Below are 12287 nucleotides of genomic sequence, written 5' to 3' on the forward strand. Positions count from 1 at the left end.
CTGCCCCACCGCCATCCTCGGTGAGGGAACCAGGAAGTGAAGCGATACGGCTTCACTGCCCGGTTCCCTATGGCGCTGCACCGTGCTGACTGGCTCCCACTGTGTTCTGGGAGCCGAGTGTTTCCAGAACACAACGGGGGGGGGGGGACAGGAACTGACGCTCTGCCCGCAGTCTGCCCGCAGACTGTGTGGCCGGAAGTGGGTGCAAATACCTGTCTGGGGGAGTTCCACTTTAGGGTGGTGCTCCGCTTTAAACCCAGGGCAGCGGGAAATTTTATATATGTTTATTTCACAACATTCTATGTCACAGTATATAAACACCTTTTAAAGCGGGAGTTCACCCGAAAAAAAAAATGTAACCTTAGATTGATGCTCATTTTGTGAAGGGGAATCGGGTGTTTTTTTTAAAATCGAAGCCGTACTTACCGTTTTAGAGATGCATCTTCTCTGCCGCTTCCGGGTATGGGCTGCAGGATTGGGCGTTCCTACTTGATTGACAGGCTTCCGACGGTCGCATCTATCGCGTCACGAGTAGCTGAAAGAAGCCGAACGTCGGTGCGGCTCTATACGGCGCCTGCGCACCGACGTTCGGCTACTTTCGGAAAATCGTGACGCGATAGATGCGACCGTCGGAAGCCTGTCAATCAAGTAGGAACGCCCAGTCCCGCAGCCCATACCCGGAAGCGGTGGAGAAGATGCATCTCTAAAACGGTAAGTACAGTTTTGATTTTAAAAAAACTACCCGATTCCCCTAGACAAAATGAGCCTCAATCTAATGTTAAAAATTTACATTGCCGGGTGAACCTCCACTTTAAAAATGTTCATTTTCACTATATTGGTTATAACACATATGTGTTTTCACACATGGGGTTCCTTTCTGTCTTATATATATGTTTTCTATTTCACATACGATAGTACCCCATGTGTGACACATCAAGGGTTTTACAGTGTTCTTTTGACTTTTGATTAATGATCACCTGCGGGTTGATTGGTGAAACGCCCCACTCACCTTCTTCCCCTCCTCTATTTAAACACAGTTTTCTGTCACTGCTCACTAGCTACGACTAAGCATCGAAAGATGTGAAACATGTCAGCCACCCTTTTCCTTTTGTCCACCTCTCATTTTTGACTGCACTGTTTTTGGTTGTTTTGTGTTTTTGATTTTTTTTTTGCTGAATAAAGACATAGTTTCAAGGAGTGCGGCAGTCCAGGAATTGTCTCTATCTAATGCACCTGTGCACAGCCAGCACCCTTTTTGGTTCAGTGGGACGGAAGCATAGCAGAGGGATCAGCACAGTTTTCAGAGCGGTATTTTCTTTTGCTGCGGGAATGAAGTCGTGCGAGTTCAGCTGAAGTCGCACTTTTTCATTCCCGCTTCTCAGTCCCGATTTCAACCGCTATTACAGAGACAGCTGTGCAGGTTTCTGCACAGATGTCAATGTAAATCGCGGCCCAAAAAATGTGTACAGAAACGACTTTGTGAAATCGGTGCATCGCCGCATCGATTAGGACGGTGCCATTGCCGACAAATGCTGCCGATTTGACAGTGTGAACCAGGGCTAAAGGAGACAGCATTGCAGGGGACACATACTATCACCACACTTTCTGCAAGTGTATATTTGCATACTGAATGCTCTAGGCTTAGGGGCCCTTAAAGTGGACCTTTTCAACGTTCCATCTATTAAATCCTTTGCCCTTGTTGTTTTAACTTTGGATAGTAAGGGTGCTTTCACACGAGGCATCAGCGGCGGCGGCGGTAAAGCGCCGCTATTTTTACGTGCGCTTTACTGTCAGTTTTGCGGAGGTATTTAGCCGCTAGTGGGGCGCTTTTAACCCACGCTAGCGGCCAAAAAAGGGTTTAAACTGCCAGTAAAGCGCCGCTGCAGCAGTGCTTTGCTGGTGATGCCCATTCATTTCAATGGGCAGGAGCGTTGTGTACACCGCTCCAAAGGAAGGAGTTGCTTGAGGGAGTTTTTTTAATGTCCTGCCAGCGCATTGCCGCAGTGTAAAAGCATTCTGGCTTTCACACTGAGACTGCAGGTGAGACGTTTTTTAGGTGCTTTACATGCACTATTTTTATCCCAAAAACACCCCAGTGTGAAAGGGGTCTAAAAGATTTTTTTTTTCTGCCAGTAAATCCCTTATACCTCCCACTTCCTGTTTCTTGTCTGGTCATGAGCCTAGGCTTATAACGTCATGCACAGCTCTCTCTCTCACTCTCGTGAGTTTGCCAGGAAGGGGGGGGGGGGGTGAGTCATAAGAGGGCCAATGAGAGCTGCAGAGCTGGCGATGTGCCTGTGTGTCTGCATAAATCCAGGAAGTGAACACGCAGCAGCTTCAGCTGCCCACAGTTAAAATGGCTGCAGCCAGACTCAGTGGAGGGAGATTTCTGCAGCATATTTGGCAAGTACAGAATCGCAGTATACATCAAATATGCAAAGTGGTTGGAGGGAAGCTTCAGACTGGCAAAGATGTCTTTATTACAAATTATGTGAGCAGACTGCCGTTGTTCTTTAAGGCTCTCAAGGAGCCATTCTGTGTCAACAAATGTAAATGACCCCAAAGAAGAACTGGTGACTGAAAAGCAGCGTGTTATGCCTTTACCTTCACATTACTGCGCTGTATCTGAGCGGTCGCCATTGCCAATTTATCTTCTCAACCTGAAATTCAAAACACCTCATTTACATTTCACACAATGTCCTCCAAAGTAACATAAACAGCTAAACATGTAGTAACTTGTAGTCCACTGAGTAGGGATTGGTTGTAGCACCATATACTTGCTGCTGCTTTTAAGTGACAATAAATGATTCCCCACAAGTGAATGTTTGATGAAAGTCACTTTCACTGCTTTATAAATATGCCCAATAAGTGTATTTCATTTCAAATATAATTATAGCCCAAACTTATTTTAGTATTGGAGTGGTGAGGAGTTAATACCAATTGATATCCCCCATTAATATCAATATAAGAGTTGGGGGAGGGGATTTAACCCCATTGATATGAATAAGGGAGGGGAGAGGGGATTTAAACCTTTTGGGTACTCCCGCAAATACTCTGTATCGGTCCCGATACTGATACTGGTATCGGTATCGGGACAACCCTAATATAGACCCATTAATACCAATGCAAGTACTAAGGGATGGGGGAGGGGACTTAAATCTATTGATACCGATAAGGGATGGGGGAGGGTATTTAACCCCACTGATACCAATGTAAGTACTAAGGGATGGGGTAGGGGATGTAACTCCATCGATATCAATACGGAATCGAAGAAGGGTATTTAACCCCAGTGATACCAGTAACTGAATGGGAGGGAGGGGGATTAAATCCCATTGATAGCAATGTAAGTAGTAAGGAGGGGGGGGGAGGTTATTCCCATTGATACCAATAAGGAATGGGGGAGGGTATTTAACCCTACTGATACAAATGTAAGTACTAAGGGGTGGGGGAGGGGATTCAACCCCATTGATATCAATACAGAATTGGGGAAGGGTATTTAATCCCACCGATACCAGTAACTGAATGGGAGGGAGGGGGATTTAATCCCATTGATACCAATGTAAGTAGTAAGGGGGGGGGGGGGGGGGGATTTAAGCCTAATGATACCAACAAGGAATGGGATTACAACCTATTGGGGCTAAGGGATGGGGGATTTAATCCCTCTGATACCTATAAGGGAAGGGGGAGGGGATTAGCCCTATTGATAGCAATACTGAACCAGGGAAGGGTATTTAACCCCACTGATACCAGTAACTGAATGGGAGGGAGGGGGATTTAAGGTGGAAGTAAACCCATCCCTTTACCAGTTTCAAAAAAGTTTCATTCCCGGCACATGCTGGAAATGTAAGACTCCCATTGGTTGTGCTCTCTCCAATGGCTGGTGTCATAACTGATCACATGTGCGGCATCGTGGCCGTTTAGAGTAGTGTAGATACCAACAAGCAATGGGACTTAAACCTATTGGGGCTAAGGGATGGGGGATTTAACCCCACTGACACCAATAAGGAAATGGGGGGTTTAACCCCATTGATACCAATAAAGGATGGGGGAGAGGATTTAGCCCTATTGTAGAGCTGGGCGATTTTTTTCCCCTAAAAAAACAGTTTTTTTAAAATAAAAAACTTGATTTACGATTCAAATCGAGTTTTTCTTTTTTTTTTTTTTATGGACACCGCGCCGGTCCTGAGGAGCTGCGGGCAGGAGTTTTTAGGCGAGACTAGGCAGACGCCACAGCCTCGCCTAAAAACTCCTGCCCGCAGCTCCTCAGGATCGGCGCGGTTCACTAGCAAGTGCAGGTGTTTCGTCAGATTAGGCGACCCGTCAGATTTTGTAACGGAAGTGACGTTCCGTCGCCGCCATCTTGCTACACCCCGCGCTCCTCCACAGTAAGGATACAGTGAGGAGGTGGCAAGCGGACATCTTGTTACACCCGCCGGAGTTTTGCATTTTACACTAACAGTAAACGGAGCTTATATCGTGAAATTCAGTATTCTAAAATCCCTCGGGCTGTTTTGATGTTCATTTTTCAAATCAGTGTTGTTCTGTCAGATCAGCAAACCTCTGAGATCATCAGGCTGGCCGCTGCTTTTAAAAGTCAACATCTAAACAGTCTAAACACGGATTTCTAAATACTGCATTTCACCTTATAAGCTCAGTTTACTGATAAAAAAGTGCGAAACCCGGTGGGTGTAACAAGATGTCCGCTCGCCGCCTTCCCACTTTATCCTGAGGCTGCATTCACACCTGAGCGTAGCGTTTTGCGGCGACAAAACGCAGCGTTTTTTACCGCGATTTTTTACAGGTCTGGGGTCACTAATGTAAAACGCCCAAATTCGAGCGACAAAAAAGGGTCCAGAACTTGTTTGGGCTTCAGGCGTTCGGCGTCAGGCGTTTTGGAGTGGAGATGTAGCCTGAGGCTGCATTCACACCTGAGCGTAGCGTTTTTTACCGCGATTTGCGGCGACAAAACGCTGCGTTTTTTCCTGCGATTTTGTACAGGTCTAGGGTCACCAATGTAAAACGCCCAAATACGCTCAATTTGAGCGACAAAAAAGGGTCCAGAACTTGTTTGAGCTTCAGGCGTTCGGCGTTTGAGTGGAGATGTGAACCATCTCCATAGGGAATAATGTATTTTTTCCCCTCTAGCGTTTTTTGGGCGTCGCGCTTCAGGCGCCAAAACGCTCAGGTGTGAATGCAGCCTGACTGTGGAGGAGTGCGGGGTGTAGCGAGACCACTTACGTTACAAAATCTGACGGGTCGCCTAATCTGATGAAACACCGTGACTGACGGCTCCCGCGTGTAGGAGCGAGAGTGACATCACGCGACTCCGGCCAATCACAGAGCTGGAGTCCATGCCCCCCCGGAAAGGAAGCGGATGCGTCCTCCAGCAGGGAAAGGCGCACGGCTTTGTTTGCAGGGAAGTGGCACGTAATGTGCTAGTATGTGATGCAATGCATACTAGCACATTGTGCTTTTACTTTGCAGGGGAACAAAAGAGGCAGTATAACCCATTAGTGTTTACTTCCCCTTTAATACCAATAGAAGTAGTAAGGGGAGGGGGAAGGGGAGTGACACCTCTCTGAGTCTGACCTGTGCTCTCTTATGCCTCCAACAAGACAATAGCAGTCATGTAACCCAGCTAAAGGTGATAAAAGTATATATATACAGCAGTCTCAGTAATCCCCCCTCACAGTGTCAGGTTGTGGTCATTATAGCAGGCCTCGTACCCTTTTAAATTACCTCACACAATTCAAAATGGCGCCCCGTTCCGTCTGACAGGAAGACCCCCTCCGAGTCACGTGACTTTCCTCCGCCCCCCTGCAGAACTAGCGACACCACGTGACGCTCCCTGACCCCGCCTCCGCGCCGGACTTGAATAGCTTCCGTCAAGAGACCGCCCTTCCTCCTCGCCCCGCCCTCCCTGTAATCGTCACGTGACTGATTTCTCTTGCGGTGATGGCGGGAATGTGATTCCCTCAGGTGAGTGTGTGCTGTATGGCTCCTCCTCCTCCTCCTCCTGTTATGGGAGTCATTGTAGCGAACGTTCCCCTCAGTCAGTGTGGTAGTATGCCGTTGCAGTGCTGCTGAATAATGTCATTACACAGAATATGAAGCTGTTCTGTTACCACGCTGCCAGGACTACATGATATTACAAAATAAAGTAATAAATCACCTCATGACTTCCATTGTTAGGCACACAGTTTTCCCCTTTGATTGCCCCTCGATGTCAGTATCGTCACTGTATTAAGGTCAACAGCGATGTCAGTCAGAAACCTTTCACACTGGAGCGCAGGCCGCGTTAAGCGCCACTAGTTTTAGCGGCGCTTTACCTCTGTTCAAACCGTTTCACGCTGCCAGCGCCCGAAAACCCCTGGTAAAGCGCCGCTAAAACTAGCAATGCTTTACCAGCGTTTTTCGGGTACTAGCAGGGCGCATTTAACCCCTGATAGCGGGCAAAAAAAGGGTTAAAAGCACCCACAAAGCACCGCTGCCAGGGCGCTTTGCAGGAGCTTTGGCGGCACTGCCCATTGATTTCAATGGAAAGGGGCGCTTTAACCACTTGCTCACTGGGCACTTAAACCCCCCTCCTGCCCAGACCAATTTTCAGCTTTCAGCGCTCTCACTCTTTGAATGACAATTGCGCGGTCATACAACACTGTACCCAAATGACATTTTTAGTTTTTTTATTCCCACAAATAGAGCTTTCTTTTGGTGGTATTCCATCACCTCTAATGCCGCGTACACACGAGGAGACATGTCCGATGAAAACGGTCCGCGGACCGTTTTCATCGGACATGTCTCCTGGGAGCTTTTGGTCTGATGTGTGTACACACCATCAGACCAAAATCCCAGCGGACAGAGAACGCGGTGACGTAGAAGACACTGACGTTCTCAAACACGGAAGTGCAATGCTTCCACGCATGCGTCGAATCAATTCGACGCATGCGTGGGATTTCGGTCCGCTGGTTAGACGTACTAACCAGCGGACATGTCCGACGGACAGGTTTCCAGCGGACAAGTTTCTAAGCATGCTAAGAAACTTTTGTCCGCTGGAAACCTGTCCGCTCGGCCCTACACACGACCGAACATGTCCGATGAAACTGGTCCGCGGACCAGTTTCATCGGACATGTTCGGTCGTGTGTACGGGGCCTAAGGTTTTTATTTTTTGTTAAAAAAAAAAAAAAGTTTTATATTTTGTTATAACATTTTTTGCAAACAGGTAATTTTTCTCCTTCATTGATGTACGCTGATGAGGCTGCACTGATGGGCATCAATAGGCGGCACTGATGGGCACTGATAAGGTGGCACTGGTGGGCAAGCATTGGCAAAAAATGAAGGATGGATGGCCGCACTCCAAACCAAACAGGTTGTCTTTATTTAAATGAACAGCAAAAACATACCAGATCACAGCAACAGAAACAGGAGGATAACCGACGTTTCGCACTGACTTAGTGCTTATTCATGGCTCTGGTGGGCACTGAGAAGTGGCATCGGTGGGCACTGAGAGGTGACACTGAGAGGTGGCACTGAAGGGCATTGATAGGTGGCACTGGTGGGCACTGAGAATTGGCACTAATAGGTGGCACTGATGGTGGCAGTGATGGGCACTGATAGGTGGCACTGATGGTGGCAGTGATGGGCACTGATAGGTGGCAGTGATGAGCACTAATGGGTGGCAATGATGGGCACTGATTAGCACTGGTAGGTGACATTGATAGGCAGCACTGCTAGGTGGCACTGATGAGGCACTGACTGGCACCACTTGTGGGCATTGCTAGGTGGCACTGATGGGCATTGATAGGTGGTACTGATTGGCACTGACAGGTGGTACTGATTGGCACTGTGGGCACTGGCAGGGAGCACGTGTGTCCACGAATGAGGCAGAATTGCCTCTTCCACTGGGGACTGATGTTCCTCACTCAGCAGCCGGTGATCGGCTTTTTTTTCTCCTCACGCTGTCAGCGCGAGGAGAAAAAAAAACGATTACTGAGCTTTGTTTTGATCACGTGGTAAGGGGCCAGAAGCACGCTGCGCACACCCTGCAGGGGGCGTGCGCAAAAGGGGAGGACGTCTATTGACTTCCGCCCGGCAATTGGGGTCCGCGCTGCAGCCGTCATTGGACTAAAGCGCAGGCCCCTAGTGGTTGAAGAAGCTGCTTGCAGGACTTTTTTTGATGTGAAAGCACTCAGGCTTTTATACTGGGCTTGCAGCTGAGGGTTTTTTCAGGTGCTATTTTTAGCGCTAAAGTGCCTGAAAAACGCTTCCAGTGTGAAAGGGGTCTTACAGCAGCGCTTTTCAGGCCACTAGAACTTTAAACCCCGCTAGCGGCCAAGGAAAGGGATAAAACCGCCCGCAAAGCACCGGTGATGATGTAGGCGCATCAGCAGCGCTGCCCATTAATTTCAATATCGCTGTCAGTTTAGGAGCGGTGTATACAGTCCACCGCCCCTAAGACGCGGCTTGCAGGACTTTTTTTTTTTTGTTACATCAATTGGGAACGTTTATGGTAACTTCTAATCCGTGGAATGAAGCCGTGCTTTAACCACTTCCTGCCCGCGCTATAGCCGGAAGACGGCTACAGCACAGGTTTACTTTACCTGGAGGGCGTACATGGACATCCTCCCATAATCGCACTGCCCACGCTCCCCATGCAGTGTGTGGGTAATGCGCTCTGTGATCGCTGAGTCCGAAGGATCAAGTTAAAGGGCCAATCACAATGGCCCTTTACCATATGTTCAGCTGTGTCTAATGACAGCTGATCAAGGATGTAAACACAAACCGGTTATCGGCTTTTCTTTCCTCACACTGACAGCATGAGGAGGGGAGCAGAGAGACGATAACTGGCTTGTGTTAAAGGGACATCAGCACTGATAATCACTGCAGTCCCAATCGGTGCCCACCAGTGCTTCCTCATCAGTGTCACCTATCAGTGCCGCCTACCAGTGCCCATCAGTGCCACCTATCAGATCCTCCTATCAGTACAGCGTCATCAGTGCCCACCAGTGCTGCCTCATCAGTGCCACCTATCAGTGCCTCTTCATCTGTGCCCATCAGTGAGTCCAATCTGTGCCAATCAGTGATGCAAGTCAGTGCTGCCTTTCAGTGCCCATCAGTGCCTGCTCATCAGTGCCGCCTCTCATTGCCCATAAGTTCCACCTATCAGTGCCACCTATCAGTGCTGCCTATCAGTGCCTCCTCATCAGTGTCCACCAGTGCTGCCTCATCAGTGCTGCCAATGAGTGCCTCCTCATCAGTATCACCCATCAGTGCCACCTACCAGTGCCCATCAGTGCTGCCTGCCAGTGCCCAGCAGTGCCACCTATCAGTGCTGCCAATCAGTGCCTTCTCATCAGTGCTGCCTACCAGTGCCTATCAGTGTTGCCTATTAGTGCAACCTCATCAGTGCCCACCAGTGCTGCCTCATCAGTGCCACCTATCTGCGCCTCCTCATCAGTGCCCCTCAAAACAGCCTACTCGTGCCCATCAGTGAGTCCAAGCTGTGCCAATCAGTGATGCAAGTCAGTACTGCCTTTCAGTGCTCATCAGTACCTGCTCATCAGAGCCGTCTGTCATTGCTCATAAGTTCCGCCTATCAGTGGCACCCATAAGCGCTCAACAGTGCCACCTATCAGTACTGCCTATCAGTGCCTCCTCATCAGTGCCCACCAGTGCTCCCTCATCAGTGCCCATCAGTGACTCCAATCTGTGATGCAAGTCAGTGCTGCCTTTCAGTGCTCATCTGTGCCTGCTCATTAGTGCCACCTTTAATTACCCATAAGTTATGTCTATCAGTGCCACCCATCAGTGCCGCCTATCAGTGCCCATCAGTGCAATGAAGGAGAAAAATTACCTGTTTGTAAAACTTATTTTGTTTTTGTTTGTTTTTTAAAATGTATTTTTCGTTTGTTTAGCAAAAAATAAAAAACCCAGTGGTGACTAAACACCACCAAAAGAAAGCTCTATTTGTGTGAATAATGGGTACAGTGCTGCATGACTGCGCAATTGCCATTCCAAATGAGACGGCACTGAAAGCTGAAAATAGGCCTGGGCAGGAAGGCAGTGAAAGTGCCCAGTAGGCAAGTGGTTAATGGATCTCATCATATGGTTCTAGTAACGGGCATTTACCTCGATACCCTCGTCTGACACATTAGGCATTTCCCTATAGTCCTTGATGTATTTATTAGAAAGCTTTGGAATTTCGCTGCCAAACAAGCTGCTGATTAGGCTTGTGCTTTCCACTCACACTGCAATAAATACCATGGTAGGTCCAGGTGGCAATTTCTTCAGAGCGAATGGAGCCGTGACGTCTCCGGCTGCATGTACAGTAAATATCTCCTGAATGGTGCACATTTAGGAGATATTTACAGTACCTATAGGTAAGCCTTGTTATAGTTTCAGGAGATTTGCTCACTGTTCTCCATGCTTGAGGATCTGACATGAGGAAGCAAAGCCCTGTCTCTACCAAGATGGCCGCCTCCAGTGGCGGCTGGTGCTCAACATTTTTGGGGGGGGTGCAAACAAAAAAAAAAAAAAAACAATTGCAGCCTCACTGTACCTATCAATTGTCACCACTATGCCATGCCATCAAATGCAGTCACTGTGCCATCAAAACGCAACCACTGTGCCATCAAAACGCAGCCACTGTGCCATGCCATCAAAACGCAGCCACTGTGCCATCAAAACGCAGCCACTGTGCCATGCCATCAAACGCAGCTACTGTGCCATCAATTGTCACCACTATGCCATCAAACACAGCCACTGTGCCCCCAATTGTCGCCACTGTGCCCCCAAATGTTGCCACTGTGCCCCCAATTGTTGCCACTGTGCCCCCAATTGTTGCCACTGTGCCCCCAATTGTTGCCACTGTGCCCCCAATTGTTGCCACTGTGCCCCCAATTGTCGCCACTGTGCCCCCAATTGTCGCCACTGTGCCCCCAATTGTCGCCACTGTGCCCCCACTTGTAGCCACTATGCCCCCACTTGTAGCCACCGTGCCCAGTACCCCCCCCCCTGGCACTTACCTTTATGGCTTCTACGTCCCTCGATGTCCCTCGTCCCGCCCTCGATGACGCTTCAGCCAATCAGGTTACCTGATTGGCTGAGACGCCTGTCAGTCTTATCCTCGGACACACGGCTGGTACGTCCCGAGGATGAGCTTCAGGAAGCCGACTACAGCCTCAGGGCTGTACTCGGACAGCCTATCAGGGCCGCTGGCCCTGATAGGCACTTCCACACAGCCAGTCAGCTGCCGCGATTCAGCTGACCGGCGCTCAACATCCGGCCAGCTGAATAGTGGGCGGCAGCGGCGAAAATATACAGATTCATACAGTGTATGAATCTGTATATTTTACTGGCTGTGAGCGAGCCAGAGGGGGCGGCGCTCCTGCGTCCCTATGGACGCACCGCCACTGGCCGCCTCCACATAATACTGCTGAACAAGAAATGGTAAGCCAATAATGGGAAAAAGATCAGCTGCAGGGAGACCTCAGCAGGGGTCAAGTCCTGGGGAAAAAAGTGTGGGAACTCCCACCCAAGATCCACTCCCCCACCAAAAAAAAAAAAAATTATACGCTCATATGCATAATTACTAAACCGCATGTTTTTTTTTTTTCGATCCACTGTACCTTAGTAATCCTTTAGGTCTGCCGCGAGTTATCGCGGGATTTAGAGAGAAGCAAGTTCTTTCTAAATCCCGTGATAACTTTCTGCAGACCTCCGCAATGTCTCCTGGGAACAATGACAAAAGCTCCCAGGAGTTATTGCGGCATCGAGGAAGTGACAGAATACCCGCACACTACCTGATGAATCCATATACAAGAAGCGGGCAGTAACATAAAGGATTACTAAGGTTCGCGCTGGGCATCGCCGCTTAGTGAAGGATTGGCTCGGGCAGCTCGGCTGCTCTCGGATGCTCTAGTCCTGCAAATGAAACTGAGTTCCTGCTGTGAAAATGGTTCAGGAACTCCGTTCCCACGCGTTCCCGCAGGACTTGAGCCCTGGACCTCAGGCAATACTGGTTACTAGTCGTTTGCCCTCTGCCTGCCTTTTTTGGGCACAACTTCCAGAGTTCAGTTCCTCGTTAAAAGTGTTTGTTTGACTTACAGAATGGTCAGAGTATTTAATGTGAAAATAAGTGAAGAAAAGACAAATGCAGCGCCTTCTAAGCGTAGCAAGCTCGTTTAATAATGGTAATATATGTAAAAAGCTGTAAGAAGCCTACTCACAAACATGAATGAATATGGGCAAGGTGGTTGTAAAAATCATCCGCATGGTGTAGCCGGTGTGC

General features: G+C 48.7%; 1 protein-coding gene across 1 annotated transcript in view; it reads right to left on the minus strand.

The window, feature by feature from the left end:
- HORMAD1 (HORMA domain containing 1) overlaps positions 1-5834 on the minus strand; it is a 107182-nt gene extending 101348 nt beyond the window's left edge. Inside the window, exons 1-2 of the mRNA XM_040332206.1 lie at positions 5740-5834; positions 2605-2660 (exon numbers count right to left, since the gene is read on the minus strand). Of these exons, the coding sequence (XP_040188140.1) occupies positions 2605-2640 (36 nt within the window). The 5' untranslated portion in view covers positions 2641-2660; positions 5740-5834. The remainder of the gene's footprint in view (positions 1-2604; positions 2661-5739) is intronic.
- Between the last annotated feature and the right edge of the window lie 6453 nt (positions 5835-12287).

Source organism: Rana temporaria, chromosome 13, assembly GCF_905171775.1.
Source record: "Rana temporaria chromosome 13, aRanTem1.1, whole genome shotgun sequence".
Taxonomy (NCBI): domain Eukaryota; kingdom Metazoa; phylum Chordata; class Amphibia; order Anura; family Ranidae; genus Rana; species Rana temporaria.